The sequence below is a fragment of the Corvus kubaryi genome, unplaced genomic scaffold (assembly GCF_017639235.1).
Source record: "Corvus kubaryi isolate FWS band 111438036 unplaced genomic scaffold, C.kubaryi_AGA036_p1.0 66, whole genome shotgun sequence".
Classification (NCBI taxonomy): Eukaryota; Metazoa; Chordata; class Aves; order Passeriformes; family Corvidae; genus Corvus; species Corvus kubaryi.
Genome location: NW_024582054.1, coordinates 21,460,025 through 21,478,275, shown reverse-complemented (window position 1 = coordinate 21,478,275; position 18,251 = coordinate 21,460,025). Strand labels below are relative to the sequence as shown.

The 18,251-nt window shown below is 45.3% G+C and overlaps 1 protein-coding gene across 7 annotated transcripts in view; it reads left to right on the top strand.

The window, feature by feature from the left end:
• The first annotated feature begins 5,478 nt into the window (after positions 1–5,478).
• Positions 5,479–18,251, top strand: part of ASB2 (ankyrin repeat and SOCS box containing 2) — a 31,459-nt gene continuing 18,686 nt past the window's right edge. For 2 of the 7 annotated variants that reach the window (XR_006019344.1, XM_042047682.1), the window contains exons 1-4: positions 5,492–5,869; positions 11,749–12,013; positions 13,596–13,691; positions 18,024–18,190. Coding sequence is in view for 6 of the 7 variants with exons in the window: in XM_042047682.1 (XP_041903616.1) it covers positions 11,769–12,013; positions 13,596–13,691; positions 18,024–18,190 (508 nt within the window). In the remaining variant the exon portion in view is untranslated. Of the gene's footprint in view, positions 5,870–9,522; positions 9,647–11,748; positions 12,014–13,595; positions 13,692–18,023; positions 18,191–18,251 lie in introns of those variants that run through there. The other 5 variants (XM_042047683.1, XM_042047680.1, XM_042047681.1 and 2 more) reach the window with 5 other exon arrangements.

Below are 18,251 nucleotides of genomic sequence, written 5' to 3'. Positions count from 1 at the left end.
TTAGTTTGGATATCTGGATCTACCTGATTCGGCCTCATCAATTGGTGCTATGTAGCCCATGTACATAGCAAGCTACTTTTTTACTGTGAAAGAATCTGTCCTCTTGTAGACTTAGGGTGGGAGTTTTAATAGCCATTTAACTCTGCTCTTAAGGAATGAGTGATCTCTCACTTCAGTGGGGGAAAAACTCTTCCCAATTTGACTCTAATTTACTTATTCACATCAATTTTTATTATCTGGACTGTCATATTACTATGAAAAAGCACTTACTACTTGAAAAAAAAAAGCAACAAAGAACAGAAACAGGAAAATATTTTTTGTGTCTTCTTGCTTTTAGTTCTTGTAATATCTCTTTCTGCAGTATGCTTGTGACTCTTACTATTGCACTGTTTGCTTACCAGTTCAGTAGACAGAGTACAGAAGTCTGCTGAGTTAGGTAAGTGTACAGTTATTTTTAACCGAGTTGAACATTACATGTTCATATGGCATGTTGTGCAACAGATATACACTGGTGTCATGACATTCTGTCCAGACACTTGTCCTAAATTTAGCTCTAAATTTAACCTAAGATGTAGGGCAAATAATTAAATGTCAGCCTTGTGAATCAAACCTGTTGCTTTGTGATTTGAACTTAAAGGAGGCATAAACCTCTGCTCCTCTCTTGTTGCGTGCTCAGTCAGTGCAGGACAAGGAAGCTTTCTCCATGGCAAGATAAAGGACAGTTCATTTGACCAGGGCTTCAGGTACCGTATTCATTACACAGGAGTTTGACAGCACACAAAACCAGCACTGGGTAAATAGAGGTGGTGGTGCAGTGTCCTTTAGCACAGCCTGCTCTGGAGCTTCTGCTGCTCTTGTCTGCACAGCAACCAACCGTGTCCCACCTCATCTCTGGGCCAGCATAGCAGGATCAATGTGGAGGACAACCTGTCCTCTTGCTTTCAGTTTCTGAGCCCTGAAACTGAGGCAGCAAACTCACTTCCAGCTGGGTTGGTCAGAAGCAACTTCCAGCATTCATCCCAAGCCAGGCGGGAGCCCATCTTTCCAGAGCCCAACCCACGCACCTCTCCCCTGAGGCTGTGCACAGGAGGGTCCTGCTCTGCCTTGCTGCTCTGCTAGCACCTGCCTTAGCTTCTTACCAAGCATATAGGGAGCTGTAACTCCTTGTGGTAAAAGTTACGGACATTACTGCAAGATGCTGAATTTAGGTATGAACATTTTTTTGTTTTTTAAGGTCTGTTTATCTGTGGCAAGAGTAAAGCAAAGACAGATCCATTTGCAGAAAGCCTCTCACGTTGTTGCAAGAAGGGAAGGAGAGCAATCCAATAAATTTTATTGCATACAGCAGGCACAGTAGTTCGAAACAAACCAGTCTGAAAGGAATTAGAGAGTACCACAGAGAAGCTTCAAGAGAGATTTGTTAATAAACTATCCTAAGAGACTGAATGGAGAGGTAAACAGCCATTGCATATATCCAAGGACTCCTTTTAAAAAACCTGTGAAAAAGTTGTTTTCCATAAAAATTGGTTTCATATTTCATAATTTGGAGACACTCTTTTTCCCAGGATCTTTGCTATTCACAGCAGCTTGTGTCTCAGGTTGCCATTCTCATCCTCCTGCTCCCCTGAAGGAGCCTCAGAGCACTGGGATTGCAGCAATATCTCTGAATTTTGTGGGTTTTGTAAAGGTCAAGGTAAAGGCGAGTCTTTCATTAGAATTCTTACTAACATACATTTTAACATAAGATAAATGATATTTGCACAGCAAAGAGAACTAAATGATAATGTTTATGATTTCCCTCTTCCTCCAAGGAGCATGTATTTGTTTATATAGTCTTTGGGTTGTGTTCACTTCATATTAGATTTTCATGTTCCCTCTGACTGATTCTTCTTTCAGGTTGAGTCAGTGGATGTGACCTTATGGTGACATTTGCAGAGTGGCATTGACTGTAGTAGCTGCACACTCTTACAAAGCTCACTGGCGGGGCTGAGTCATCGGATACGTGAAATGGGTCTTAGGACCTGGATACTAGGATCATGTCATATTTCCAGAGGAGTGAGGACTTCATTTTGATTTGGTTTGAAAGGGAAAAATTTTCTGTGAGGAGCCACTGTGCAGAGGTGGAAGTCATACACTGAGCCAAAGGCCATCCTGACTCAGGGTGTGTGTCAGCAGCCATTGAAGTGGGATAAATTCCTCCTGAAAGGGGAATTATAATCTTGGTAGAGTGATCTCAAAACAGCTACATCTTTCCAGCAAAGAAGTATTTAGGCAGCAAAGTTAGTAAGGAGTAATGTATATCATATTTGTTACCCCTGGGCATGTGTGACATCCTGCACCTTTTCCCATAGAAGTGCTTCTGGCTCCTTGCCTCTCTCAAGGTATTGTGGCCAAAGCAATCATTAGTTCTTGCAAAGGAAATTGAAACCATCTTCTCTTGTGGGAGTTTCTATATTCTTGTTATTTTAACGTGGGTTGAGTAGCAGGAGGCACAGGAGAGGTGCTTGTGGTTCTGGTGCTCACATTTAATCTTTGGGACAGTCTGATGGAAGCACAGCATGGCAACACTGAATGCAAAGCTCTGCTCACTGGATATCATGGTAAAGGATGTGTACGCTAGCTCTGTGCTCTCAGGGAAATATGCCACTCAAAATACCTTGCTGTGTTTCTGAAGTAAAAAAGTTGAGACCAGATCTAAGTAACAAGACAACAGTTACAGGTAATTGGTGCACAAAGAGATATGCTGTCCTGAGGCAAAGTATTATGAGGATTTTCTGTCCAGGAACTGTTACTGTCAGAACTAGTCAGTATTTTCTTCCTTTCAGAACAGCCACATATATGCCAAGTGTTTGGATGCAGTAGAGTTAATCACCATAGGTAGATACAGGCAGACAGTTTGTGCTAATGTCCATTCTCACCTGCCCTTCATCATGTGAAGGCACATCTGTGGCAGCTGCACACAGAATGAGTCAGTCACAAGCTCACCAGTCTCCTGGGATGCACAAACGAACTTTGTTTTTTCCTCCAGCCTCAGCTGCCAGATTCAGCTGTGTAGTTTAGTAGAGCTGAAGGGCTTAGTAGTGATGATGGGCTACTTACTTCAAATAATGGAAGTAGAGACAAAGGAAAGAAATTTTAAATTTGCTTTCCTAACCTGGCTTCTGCTGGCTATTTTGAGGAAATATGAAGAAGAAAACAATCTTGCTGATTATTTCGCCATTTGTTTTCACATGGTCATCCTCTCTTCTCCTCCCAGACTCAAATCTCTTTTACTGTGTCCTGTTTGTGAGAGCCTAGCTCTCATCAGCATGATGAGACTCCCCCATCAGCATGAGTTGGCCATTTCCATCACTTCTATTTAGAGACAGCAAATGGATCTAACATGCAGTGTCTGAGTTTGAAATGTCCCAGAAAATAGTGTAAATTTACATATTTGTTTTTGCAGGTGACATTTGTAATCTATTGAAATGCCTCAGGGTTAAGCTGAAAATGCAGATCTGTAACTTTGCATGCCCCAGGGGAAATATTAGGCAATCTGATGCAATGCTAATAAATCATGATTGTTATTATTGTGCTTTGGATATGTTGTAATAAAGCCACAATATTGTTTTATTGGGAAAAAAAATCAACCCCCAAATGTATGATTTCATTTCTGAGTAGTATTATTTCTGTAATTAAAATTCAAACTTATATGAGGTCTTCCTCTGAGGATTTCACAGATAGTAATTAAATAAGGTCTTATTCAGCAGTCTCTCTCCATATAAGTAGTCCTGTTGGCTTCCCATCTGCAAGGAATTTTGGACTGTTCTCAAAGTTAAGGCATTTGATTATTTCCACTTCACTAATGTAGAAAATGATACACAGAGGAGTTAAATGATTTACTCAAGACAAAAGGGAGAGTTAATGGTATCTGAAAATAGATCTTCTGAAGCAGAGTCCTGTGCTTTTATTGGAAAATGGTGAATCAACATTCACAGCGGCTTCAAATACATAAAGGGCGCACAGAGCTCTGCAAGGAAGCCCAGGAACATGGGAGGGAAGGGAATTGCAGTGTGCTTGCCATGATGGCATGGGGAGCCACCTGCAATGCTCGGAGCCGATGGCACCTTGAGCCCCAATGTCTTTGTCATAATCAAACAGGCCATCCTGGAAGACTTAGACACCTTTGCCTTTGCAAAGCATGAATCTGCATCACAGTATCAGCAATTTTTTCTTGGGTTCAGTGATCAAGGGTGAGAGATTCCCAAAAAGCAAGCAGAAGGGTCAAATGTGGGAGATACTCCTGGTTTTAAGCCAAGGCTAGTTACAATCTTGAAATAGTATCAAGGAAAAAAAGCACTGGGTGTTGTTTAAAAGTCACAGAGGGTTGGCTGACATCTTGTCAAGGGCATAAGAGTTTCTCACACTCCTGGTGATGACATCCAGGGCTCCTTTGTCTGTCACAGTTACTGCTGAATGACCTTAACTTTGGACAAAGCAGTCACAGCACCAGGTATGAGGGGCAGATAGCTTTTCAGACAGCAGGGAAGAAAGATGTGCCATGTACTCACCATCATGTCATGCTGGAGCGAGATGGATTCAGGAGCAAGGATGGAGAGGGAATGATGCTGGTCCTGAAAGAATAAAACCAAAGCAGCTGAGCTGAAAGGAATCATGTATTAGTGGATGATATGGTCTTGCTACATTTTTTTGCTTCAAGACTGTTCTTGTTAAGCCTTAGATGGGGGTGTTCATGCACTGACAGGGTGCCTACAGTGAACCTGAGCCTCCACAAGGTATTCAGAAAGGATTCCAGACCTACTTCCATCTAGGCTTTATTCTCCATATATGCAATGTTTTGCCAAGAGAATGAGTTAAACGAGCTGAAGGAAAATGCATAGGCATAATTTTGATATCCTATTACAGTTTTCCTTCATTCATTGTATTAGCTGGATAAACACATGGAAACCTTCCCAAAGTGAGTATTATTATTCCCATGATCCAGACAATTCAAGTTCAAGTCAGTTCTTCTATATGTGCCCAACTCTTTTCTTCTAACTCATCCCTGGATCAGTGCTAACTCCTCAGCCAGCTTGCCCTCTTCCAGAAGATGGGGAAGATGGGTACCACCTCACATTTATGGCCTTGAGGAGTCTGAGAGAGAATCTGTTGTTCACATTTAGGTGGTATGGGAGCAGTCCTTTTCCACGAGTAAGCTCTTAAAAATACTACTTGGAACAGGTTCACAAGTGCTGTTGTCATCTTTTGGAATCCTGAAGTCTCAAACTTGCAGCCTTAAAAATGTATGAACAACTCTAACACATCAGTAAATACCCATGTAATGTTTGGCTGTTTTGTTTAATAAGTATCAGCTAAAACAAGAGTAAATGCAGATCACTTCTCCCCAGGCAAATAAAACTCTCCAGGACAGTATATTTTACTTCAAAATTATATGGCAATTTTTTTTTCTTCTTTAGGTTCCAGAAACATATCCATATATGGTCTACTTGTCAGGGACAATAAATAATGATGTAATAGAAAGGTCAACTTTGTGTCATTTAGCTACAGGATGTTGATGAAGTGAAGTTCTTCAGATAATGCAACAAAGAAGAACTTTAGGATTGGTACAAGTTTCTGCTGTGCATCTTCAAACAGGAAATCTGAGATTGGGAACAACTTATATTTTGGCTTGTATTCGCTGATCATGGGGTGATCCAGAAATAAACTCCAGGCTTCAAAGCGAGTGTGTTTCAAAGCTGTCCTGCAGTTGATCGAAACATCCCGGCAAAGCAGGGAGACAAATACCAGCGAGGATTTTCTGAATTAAGACTTAACCAAGAAGATAACCCATTTCAGCACTATTATTACCCTTTTATTTCAGAACAAAAAGGTAATGCAAATATGCATGTTTTGAACTTACTAGTACTTTCAATCTCTCCGTTCATTATGTCTATGCAAATATTTATTCCTACAGCAGTTTGTAATCTAACACCCTAACACAGCCTTGAGACTTGCTTTTGTTTGTTTTGGGCTTTGGGTTTTTTTCAAATATGCCATAAAACACTGTCTGGTGATAAGCAGAACAGTAGCTCTGTCATTTCCTCATTTTTCTTTTGCTTGCAAGTGATGCTTGTATCTTTGTCCATAGAGTATCTTGCTCAGAAATCAATGCTATAGCTACAACATACTAAGGTAGAATGTAGCATGCAAGGCACAGTGTGAAGGAGAAAAATGACATCAGCAAATCATTAATTTCTAAATTTCTAGTTGGTTTGACATGAAGCTAATATTGCACTGATTGCTGTGTGAATGAATACGTTCTGAGAAGAAATAAAAGCTTGCAGGTGTATGATTTCCAGTAAAGAATTTGCACAGAATCATGATTTGGTGGCATCAGGGCATATGCCATACTGATAGGTGACCTGTTTTGACAGCTGGGTCTGAGCAAGGGGATTTGTTTGCTCAGATGATTCCTTCGAGAAGCCTGGCTTTGCTCCTTCAGCACTGGGCTAGAACTTGAGTGGTTTGCATAAGCTGTCACTACAAAGGATCCTTGCCTGTTGCCGCAGCCTGACAGCATGAGGTGTCATCCTTCTGATGTCTCAGCTCTGGCAGATCTGATGGGCACTGAAATCTTTCTGGTTTTGCAAAATCATTTGCTTCCTTGCAATAGTTATCCAATATAATACCCTTGGAAAACTGCAAAAGTTTATCAGGAAACTGACCTAAAATGTGAGCACTTCAAGTGCTGCAAGTTGGTCTGGTTTCCATTGCCTGCAGAAGATCTGTCCTGAAAGATGCCACAGTAAGAACCGAAGAAGAGGCTCAGTTTGCTGTGAAGACATCCAGCTGTGTATTCCTTCCCCCATGTGTGCTCCTGCTGCTTTCAGAAGTAAAGACAAACACATAGAAAGGCAAACATGGATCTGCAGAAGCAGGGGCTCAACCATTCCTTGCAAAAGGCAAAATGATGAAGCTGCTCCTCTTTTCTCTCTTTTGCAGCCTCCAAAGACTGGTTATGTTTTTACAAATGTGGTTTATAACACCCTGAGCCATAAATAACATGGTTCTGTATTCAGTTACAAGCTGACTGGGATAAACTCAGCGCAAAGACAGGCAAAGTCTGGCTCTGTTCCCTTAATGGCCTTGTCACTCACCTGCCATCCTTCTCTGACAGAAATAAGTAATTCTGCTAATTCTGCTGCCTGGGGTCTATTGAGGAGGGACAGGCAGCCTCGCTAAGCTTTTCTTTAAAGAAGTGCTATCAACGGGGACCAGTTGTTTCAGATGCTAATGGCATTGAATTGCACGGTTCTGCGTGTTCAAAGCCAGCCGTAATCCTTGTTTATTTATGTTGCATCAGGGATCAAAAGCCCATTCTCCTAATCACTGTATGTTGAGAGAGCTTGTAGTCCGAATGTAATAGCAACCTAATTGTGTTTGTCTCTGGCTTTTGCCATTATGTAGGTGATTACTAGTACTCCCCCTTGTGAGCAGTACCTTTGATTTCAGAGATCTACCAGGTACAGCTGCTCGTTAACACAGGTTAGAAGGTGACAGCATGGTCCTTGCACAAGTATTTTATTTCCAGCCTTACCTTCTGGTCACTTGATGCAGCTAAGTTGCCTCTGTGTGGCACAGACCTGATTACTACATCTGAATTAAAAAACTCTCACTCAAATCTGGATGACAAAATTAAAATCAGGACCAGACTCTATGTGGAAATGGTGGTAAATTTAGATTACAGAAGATCTTGTCAGACTGAGCTACTAAATGGCAGCACAGACAGCAGAATCCCAAGACATGTCTCTGCCAAGAGAGATCACTAGTGAAGCCACCCAGACCTGAAAGCAAAGCACTCTCTAAGGAATAATAAAGGCACTATACCCACAGCTTTAAAAATCAGGTTCTGCTGTTCTAGTAGATGCTGTGTGCTACCTGCCTGTGAGGATGGGCTCTTGGGCTGCTGGAGAAATGCAGAGTACAGCCAAACGTTAAAACATCCCCCCAAAACTTAAAGTTAGGATGAAGAATGAACGCAGCATTTAACTTTTAAATCTAATTCCAATATTTTAAACCTACAGTAAGCTGGCTTAGAGAAAGGAAATAGATTCAAGCTGCATTTAGAAAGACCACTTTGGCCAGATCTTACTAATCCAAACTAGTTCAAGCATTTCTAGCAACAAAGATTGATTTTTTTCATACCTTCATTACAGAAGGTGGAAAATATTTAGCTTATAGCACATTAGCCCACTGTCTTTCATAAGTCTGTGGCTGGCAGTTCACCGATGGCCTCAGATGGGGTAAACTTAGCCCTGCTGTGTCAGCTGAGCAAGGGCACTCCCAGGTGATGCCACTGAGCTTGGCCTCAGGGAAAGAAGGGTAAACTGAATCAGGCTGTGGTGCATTAGCCTCCAGCCAAGGGCATGTGCTCAGCCTGTTGTTGCAGCTCAGCTGGCCCACTGTGGCTTCTTACAGACATAACTCAGACCAGTGCCCCTGTTCTGTGGTCCTGCAGCTTCAAACAAAAGCATCCTCAGGTGGAAGGGGAGGGTGGTGGCTCTGCTGTGCTCTGTTCTGCAGGGGGCTGTGGGGAAGAAGGCACGTGCCCTGCCTCCTGCCACACTCAGTCACAGCACACAGGCAAACTGCACACACACACTTGTCTGAGCAAGTGGAGACCAGAGGGGGATGCAGGAAGAGCTTCAAACCCAACTAGAACACTCTCTGCAGGGGTTCAGGGCAGCCAAGGCTGTCCCTGGCTCTCAGTAAGGACCCAAAAACTCCTGCAGCCCCAGGATGTGACCCCCACACCTTCATAGTGTTTGTGCAGTGCCATGAGCAGAACTGAAAGCTTTCTCTATTTTGAGCCCTATGAAGTTTCTCCCTGCAGCATGAGTCAGTGATGGGAGCTGCAGCCAGTGCTGTTGTTTCTGCACTCTGTGGAATTCCTGTCAAAATATTTAGATTAGTGAGGCTCACCAACATGCAGGAGAGGTTCTCCCTTTTCTCTGTTAGTGGGTTGGACCCAGTTAACCCCTACAAAGGATAAGAGGATGAAATATGAGTTATCCCCACAAATTTAAAATCTTCCCTTTTGCTCCCTTTGCCTTAAGAATGTGTGAAACAAAAGGAGGGAGGGGAAGAAGGTCCAGAAGCAGCCTTTATACCTAGATCCATTTGGGATGTGGTGAAGGAGCGATATCAGTTAGCTCCTCTGTGCCAGGGTGTGGAGTCACGTTGGCAGAGGTCTCCTGTACAGTCCTTAAAGCCCAGGCTGCCACAGAAGGCACTGCAACACCCAGCTCAGAAGCACAGTGGCGATGGATTCACTGCCATAAGGATGCTGGCAATGGGACTGGGGAGGATGCAGAGTATGGGTCCATGTCCCAGGCTGCACTGGTGTGGGTTGCCCTCAGAGAGGAGCAGTTTTATCTCCATTCTTGCCTTCTCCAAGGATTCATTGTGCATCACCTCCATTAGGAGCTTAAGATCAGATCCTGCCCTCTCTGCTGACGGGTTTGTTTAGGTTTCTGAGTCACCACTGGGGCCAGGTCCCTACAGTCAGGCATTGCAGTGCTGGATGCTGCAGACGAGCCTTCCAGCTCCAGCCTGTGGATTCCACACATCTGCAGCTACTACGTGAGTTCCTAGGCTGAGCGACTATGTAAGTACTGCCCACCATGCCAGGGGCTGAGCAAGCCAGACAGCAGCAGCAGCTGCTGGACAAACGAAGCTGTGTCATGGTTCTCAGCCAGCTGCTGGCTGGAGAGCAGCCAAAGGCAGGTACCGGAGCAGCGGGGGCGCAGGGAAGCTATCAGCGCTGTGACGCCTGGGCTTGGATCTTCGGGACAGTGAGGGTCACAGCGGAGCTGAGGCACCCCCTGGAGAAGGGAAGCAACAGCAGCCATGAGACATCTGGCTGAAAATAAAGAAAAAAATAGAGAGAGAGAGAAAAAACCACCAAAACTGGGTTGTATTATTTACAGCAATTGAAGGTTTTATTTTGGCATTTTTCATGGCTGTAAAATATATTCTTTGTTGTTAAAAGTCATAATGTCAATCTGAAATCTGCTGGGCTTCCCTTTACCCTGAAGTGTTTCCACTTCTTCTGGAGTGGGTTTAGAGCCTGAGGTGGCTGTTGATGTGGGAGATATCACCATGTCTGAAGTGAAAACCCTAAATCCAAGATTTTAAGTTACTTGATTGATTCAAGCTCTTGCAATGTCTTCAAACTGTATTTGGGGTGCTGCCATTTCCTCCAGGTCAGGACTGTCTCTTGGCTGTGCACAGAGCAGCAAGAGCTGCTACAGCAGGGCACTTTCCTGGTGTGAGGCTTGTGGCCTGCTGGACCCCTCTGCCATTGGTGTCAGTGTGAGTGCCCAGGAAACCAGGCTGACCCGGGCACTCGGAGGAGAGAGCAGCTGTACAGGGAAAGGGAGCTGACAGCTCCCCTGAGGCTCCTGCTGAGGCAGATCCTGAGCAGTGGGAAGCTGGGTGGTTCTGCTGTCCTCATCCTCATGGCTCTGCCGGCTGGCCCAGATCAGTAAGACCTGATCCTGGGCAGAGCAGGGCTGTGTGGAGCTGGAGACCAACCTTGCTGTGGCATTGATGGGACAGGGACTGGCAGCCACAGGGTGGGAGCAGGCAGCTTTTTCAGCAACCCCACTGGTACACTCAGGCAGCCCCTCGCCTCTCTGCACCTGGGGGACATGCCTCCACAGTCCCCTCCTGCTAGGTCCCTGTCCTCCCCTGTCACGTCCATGTCCTCCTGAGCAGCTTGTTCCCATTGCTCCTCATCCCAGTCTCCCCATTATTTTACACAGCTCTCGCTCAGCGCTTATAAAATCAAACCTGTTCTGCGCTGGCTGTTATCTCCTTAAGAGAGGCAAGCTTTTCCACTTCCTCCCATAAAATAAACCCTTGGCTCTTGAATACTGATGGCCAGAGTGCTCTCTGGCATCCGAATGAGATCCTGCTAGAGCATTGTACCATTCATGGCATTAGTACTTCCCCTATCACTGCTGGAAATTCTGCAGTATCTTGACTTGTCTTTGCCTTTTAGAGTCCTGCAGTGGTGGTTCACAGTCATTCTGTGATTGCTGAGTGTGCCCAATTCCCCCTTCTCTCATTTCCATCTCGCTCATGACCTTGAACTTTGTTCTGTGAAAAAGCAAAAAATCAGAAGTGAAACAGAGCAGTGTGGTGTTGCTCTCCTCACTGAGTGAAACAAAGTCACTTCAAAGCATAGCTTTGCATGTTGCTTGAGAGATCTCCAGATAAGGTGGAAAAAATTACAAAGCGTCTCTGCACTTCATGGTGGAGAACCTGTCCTTACAGAGAACCAGCAAAGAGACAAACCTCTTCCCTTAATTTCCTGCAATTACAGCAAGAAAGAAAACCAGTAAAAAGAGACATCCATTGGTGTTCTCCCAAATAAATTTCAAAAATGTATCTCTTTAATCTTAAGGGGATTTCCTTTACCTATTTTTCTCTTGAGATGTGGTAACCGGAATAAGCAGATAAAAACTTGCCTTGCTTGCAGCAACTCCCCCTTTTTTAAACACCAGTTAAACCAGTTATTTCTGCGTAATTGAAAGGAGTTAGTTCATTAAGTTTACAAGCAGATTTTAGCTGATAATGTTCTCTCCCTGGTGAAGGACTTCTGAAGGATTTTCTGGTCAGTCTAGTTAAGAGGCACACCTGAATGACAGCACACAATAGTTGAGTTTTTTTCCAGATTTTGATGGCCACAATTTCCTTTTACAGGAAAGCAAAGAATTATAAAAATGGCTACAACGGCAGCAAACACTCAAAGACAAACAATAGGCTGCGAGGAGTACAGTCTGTACAGCAGCCTGAGCGAAGATGAGCTTATAAAGATGGCCATCCAGCAGAGCTTGGAAGAGGATGCAGCAGGTCAACCAACGGCCCAGAGCCCCCAGAAGTCGATGGTGGCCCGTGCTGGTGAGGTGGCTGCCCCGAGCTGTGCCAGCCCCCACAACCCTCCCTACCGCATTTACCCCTGGCAAAGGTAAGCGAGTGCCAGCCCGAGCTGCTCCCCCAGAGAGCCCTGCCCAGGAAGGAAAACCAGGCTCCCTGTCAGTGCACGTGCTCTCTAATTAGCTGTGCCAGGCGGCTCCTCTGCGAGTCTGTCATTAGTGTCAAAGCCGGAGTCTGCTATAAATCCAGTGAGGTCAACAATTTACGTGCTCGCAGCGAGAGGAGAATTTGCTTCATGTTGTCCATTTTAAGCAACAAATAAAACAAATAAAGGGGCACAGCCACAAGGTTTCCTGAACAACAGAAGCCCTCCCAAGGCCAGCTGCTCCTTTCCCCCACTGTATGCCAAGCTTTGCCAGAGAGGGAGCAAAGCATTTGTTATGAGAAAACGTAAGAGAGGCACAAAAAATATGTATATAAAACAGTGTGAGCTGACTACCTGTTAAATACTTCAGCTTTTAAAGGATGTGGTTATTTCAGATCAGTCTGACTTCAAGCATGCCACTCTTAGCCAAGAGCAGCTCCAGACACCAAATGGTGGCAGCATCCCCCTCCCCTGCAATGCTGAGCTGTGGTCACAGAGACCTGCTGACAGCTTCAAACCCAGATGTTGTTCCCCCTTCATTTTACAAAAGGCAGGTTTCTCAAGGAGGAAGGGAATAGATTCCAAAGTCACCTCCAAAACAAGGAAAAATATCCTTTTAATCTTTTAAGTTACTTTAATTTTCCCTTTTTTAATAAACTGAGAGCTACAAAAGTTCTGTTCCTCCTCCTTTTTTGTAACTCCACCACCCTCTGATGCCTTGCTCATTACCGCCTGTGGTAATGAAACAAACCTGTTTGGTTTCCAAGGCTGGGAAGCTGGGGACAATTTGATGAGCAGCAAGCATGTGCATAGCTGTGGAATAGGGATGCTGTGCTGCCAGCAGTCCTGCTCCCAAAGGCTGTGGTTTCTCGGTGTGGTTACTGTGCATTTGTACAGTCAGCTCTCCTGTAGAGACCCGAGGCAGGGGAGAATAAGGGCTTCCCTGGCCATTTGGTCCCGACCTTGTTGGAGGTCCTTCAACACCTGCTATTTTGGCAAAAAGCAGCATTAGCAGTTCTGTGCATTAACCCAGCCCAGGAGTGTACGACCTCTCACCAAAGGGAAAACCTTTGAAGCTTGTAGCACCAAATCTGTAGCATTGCTGAACTCTTCTGCCACCTGGGAGAGCCAAGCTGGAAAAGGAGCTGACATCCAGTGGCTCTGGGTCCTCCGCTGCCCCCACCCTGACCCACTTGCTTGGCACTTTGGAGGTGATGAATGTCACCTCACCTCTCTTTGTGCCTGCTTCCTGTGTGGTGGTGGTGGTAGGGTTAACCACACTGTTGTCTTATATGGTCATTTGAATCCCCTGACGCTTCCTCAGAGGGCCAAAAATAAACTCGAGCTGAGTGAGCAGCTGAATCCACTGCAGAGCAAGCCGTGGCCATCTGCTTTTATTCAAAGCCCTGACCGGCAGGCTTTCTCACTCCGTCTCTGTGGATGTGTGTCTCTGTCTCTGCCTCAGCATGACTTGTTTCTCCTATTCGGAGTATTTCTCCTTATTTCATTCTTGTCATCGCCACACCAGATTGGCGGCCCAGCAGACAGGCCGTGCTGAGCCATCCAGCTCGGGGGCAGCCTGGGGGGTCAGGCGAAGGCACGACAGCAGCACGTCCCAGTCCGTGTAAGTGTCTCCCTCTCCCTCTCCTGCTTTCCCCTGCGGTCAAAACAAGCCTTGCTACCCACTCTCTCCTTGAGACATCTCTTCTGGGTGGTGATGGTGCCTGGTGGGGGGAAATGGTGGTGTTCATCTGGAGGAGGTCTCACTGACACATGCGCCTCACCCTCGCTGCACTCCTGTTCTTCCTTCCAACCTCCCCGCTGCCCCAGACCATGCCCATGCTCTTGCAGGTGACACACCTCAAGTCTCCCTTGTTCTCTTCTCCTTCTTCATCTCTCTCCGTCCCCCCAGTGCTCATGTCCTGGGGACTCTGGGTCACTCAGAAGCTCTGAGGTGACAAGGACAACAGAAAGAGATGACTGCACTGTGGTTAATTTATATAGGTTGGCTCACTTACGATCACGATAGATGAGGGAGGCAGGTGCTGATAGTAACTACATTGGTATTAAGTTCAGGGCTCAGCAACGGGAAAAAGTAGGGGGAAAAATGTATCCCAAGATGCCATGCCTGTTACCAGCCATACGTGTGCAGTCCAGCCACACTGAGGAGGGCTTACTTAAATCCCCAAGGAATCCTCCTTTTCCAAGGAGGAAACTGGCTTGACTGACTGGTCCTCCTGGCCATGTTTTGCTGTTGGCAGAGGCTGCAAATAAGCTTAGTTGAACATAGCCATGGATGAGAAAAGCAGACAGTGGCCCAAGCTCTGTCCCAGTGCCTGTGTGTATTGGAAATGTCTGGACCATGGCGGGTTTATTACGCCTCTGTGCAGGGCAGAATAGATACATGCACCTGCCCTTAGCTACCAGATGACAAGAGAAAAGCGTTACAGCCAGCACTTCCCTGTGTCCTGCAGAAAAGAAACTTTCCACCTATTCTATCTACCCAGTTCAAATCTTGTTTAATGCATCTTACAAGTCCCTCCCTGGAAGCACAGGCACAGTGACTACCTTCCACCACTCTTCTTCCTTTCACCCCTCACCCAGCTTTACAATCTCCCCCACTCCCCCCTGCATCCTGGCTGATCCAGGCTCTGTACCTGGCCCTCCACTGGCATTGCACTCCCTACCATTGTGAAAACCTCTTCCTGCTACAACATGAAGCCTGCCTTATCCCTGTCATCTGCCAGCTTTCCTTGGCCATGCTGAAATTGCATCCTCTTACTTAAGTGCTCTGCACTGCTTGCATGCCTCTGATGCATTGGGTGCAGCAGAAGTCTTGAGGGCAGGCTGTTCTTCTCCACCAGGTAGCTCAATAGAGTTCAGTCTACAAGAAGGCTGATAAACTAGCCCACCTCTGCTGTCAGGTAGAGCAAAAAGATAGCTGGGAAGTCCTAGGAGAGCATGATGGCATGACTGTTTTATAGCCCTAGTCTCATAGCTAGGCAGGGATGGTATTTGACTTCATCTGGGGAAGTGTTGTTCCTTCATCCTGCCCGCAACTCTCCAGGCTGCCAGGAAAAGAAGGAGCTTCTTGAACCTTTCTATGCTCCACTGAACCTCTTCTTCAGCACTCAGAATTGACCTCACCATATATCTCATCTGCAAGGGGTATTTATTATCTTGCCTACTGGTCTTTGAAATGCAGTAATTCTTTTGAGTTGCCTATAAGGTTAAGATTTCATCATATCTTCAGACTTCCTCCATAGTTTTAATACTTGTATTTTCTATATCTGATGAAATCCAGGCAGCAGAATGTGATGGGTTTTTATAACAGCCAACTATAAGCCAGGCAGAAAACAAGGATTTCACATGGACATTCATTAAACTTTCTGTTCTGATCTGGAATTTTCTTGGCTAAAGCATCTGCAGCCTGGTCCAGCAAACCCCCTCATCTTACTCAAGAATCATTTAAGGTCAAGGAACCCAACAGAAGTTTGCTTCATTCAACATCTGAGGGCTTAAGCAGAATAGTAACTGATTCTTCACGCATTTTTAAACCTAGCACAGATCCAAGGTACCCTCCTGCTTTCCCTGAGGTCTCAGATAATGTGATTTACCTTGCATTTGCTGTGAGCCAGCCCCATGAGCAGACTTCTGCCATGGCCCACCTGGCATGCAGTAATTCATTAAGCACCAGTAATTATATCATGTGCCCAAATCCTGAGGTCACAGCCCTACATGTGTAACATGAGTCTTTGCACAAAACAACAGATGGTTTCAGCAGCCTTGTGCCAGAGGTGTTGAAAGATGAAGATCCCCCACCTCCACCTCCCCTCCCAGCCAAAAATGCCAATAGTTGCTGTCAGCAGACTTCAACAAAATGCTCAAACGCCTGCATAAAAATCTGTTGTATGTACACAATTAGGAATCTTAGCTTTAGTCCCCAGGGTACTCTAAGCAGTATGGAGGTACAGCAGCGTCCCTGGGACATCTGGCCAGCAGTTATCACAACGTCAGTCGATTCCTCCTGGGAGGGCTGTGGCCAGGACAGCAGCTGCCTGTTCTAGCTGTTATCTTCTCAGGCAAAATGCCTGGCCTTGTGTCCCATATCTCTCCTCATTCCAGTGTTGCTATTTTTGTGACCCTACTGTCATGAAATCACTGCTTCCAGCTATAGAGAAGGAGCAAGTGGCACCAAGTACTATTTCACCTGGGAAATGGTGTCTTTTCCCATGCCCTGGCACAAGTGTTGAGGTCACCTGTTCCACTCCAGGTCCTGAAAAGCAGCTTGGTGCCTTCTTTTACTGCTAATATCAGTGTTTATGGCATAGATTGTGTACCTTTTGGCAAACAGAAATTAGCGAGGCCTGTGTGAGTTTCAGACTGTTGGTCTGTCCAGCCCCTACAAGGTAATGGAGTTCAGTGCTCCTCCTGTAACTCCCACTAAATGCACAGGTTGCACCAGTATACTGCTTTGTGAAGACTCCTGTGCTGACCTGCCCATATTTTTCTGTCTCTGATCTCACTCTGTTGTGGTATTTTAGACTTTCTTCCTGTCATAACTGAAGTTTCTTGTTGTTCCCATCATCACTGGCCTGCATGACCTCCATCACATGCTGTATTCCTGCCCTGGCAGTGCTAATAGTTCAACATGCACCCTGCAGTCTCTGACTTCACAACTGCAAGTTTTTCTCTGTAGAGCTAGTTCAAACCACAAAGGCTCCAGCGTTTTCTGCAACTTCTTGTTTTCTGTCTCTGAAACTATAGCCCACGTTCATTTTTTGCAAGTCGCCCTTAGAATTGGTAAAGTGCTTCTTCCTCTGCAGTGTTGGCTGTGCTGAATCTTAGTCATTTAGTGCATCACAATAACAAAGCTGTGGCTGCCTTATCCCAGCACAGCTCAGCTGGAGCCCAAGCAGATGCCAACACTGGAAGGCACAGCCCACCAACATGCACAGAGCTACTGCCCACCATGGGCAAGGGTCCTGCCTGCTTTGGCTGCTGGGTCCGAGCTCCCCAGCTCCCTACCTCGGCCGTGCTACCAGCAGCCTCAGAATGGGTGGAAGGAGGGTGGCAGGTCCTGTTCAGGTACTGCTGACACAGGGCACAGTGACTGTCAGGCAGTGTTGGGACTCCCGCTGTGTGGGGAGACTCACAGAAGCTGTCGCTGTCACTCTGCAGTAGGATTGGTGTGCCCAGGTCAGCTCTGCTCTGCAAACACTCAGAGAGCTTGGAGAAGTGGGTTGCTGCCCAGAGTGTGAGGAATGCATGCTTGGCAGAGGGTAGGTGGATTTTTTTCAGTCTTCCCTGGATGAAGAAAGGAGAGCCAAGACCAACACCCCAGTTCACATGGTCTAATCAGAGCTCTCCCTTCTTCATAAATGCACTGGCTAAATTCTGAAAACAGGATTGTGAGAGGAAATATAAAGTATCTTCAAAATACAAGAGTAAGATTTATTGATAGTTTCTGTTAAAGCCACATGCAAATCAAATCTAAAAATTTCTTCAAGGATGAAGAGGGGTAATTTTCTTCAAAGTTGATCTTATTTAGAAGATCTCATATGGAAGCACCATGCAACATGGAACAGCAAGGTGATGAAATTATCAGTCATGGACACTCCACAGTGTATAGAGGAATGTCAGAGCCAGTCTTCCACAACTTCCAATGTCTAAAATATAAGTATTTATGCCAGACATTAGTTACACCTACACTTTCCTTACACTCTGAGGAGAGAGATCAGTTCCTCCAGACAGTGATTCTTCTGATCTGCTGACAATGACAAAATCAGAGAAGACAAATTTTACCTTTACAGGCCCTACGGTGTCTCACGGTACAAATATTTGCTATACAGACTGCAGGGGTTCACTATTTTGGCCAAATAAAACAGTGATGTCACTGCAGAAAGCTTCTCAGTAATGAAGGAAACAATAACCAAGTTTTAATCTTGTTTTAAAGAGAAATTGACCCTGTAGTGGCAGCAATCAAGAATGGAGATGAAAAAGCAGTATGCAACATGATGAAATCAGGAAAAAACCTTTCTGTACCTAATAAGGATGGCTGGATACCCCTCCATGAAGCTGCATACTATGGCCAAGTGGGCTGCCTGAGCCTGCTGCAAAAAGGTCAGTAAAGCTAAAACTAACTAATTACAAAAGGGAAAAGAAGAAAATGAATAAACTAAAA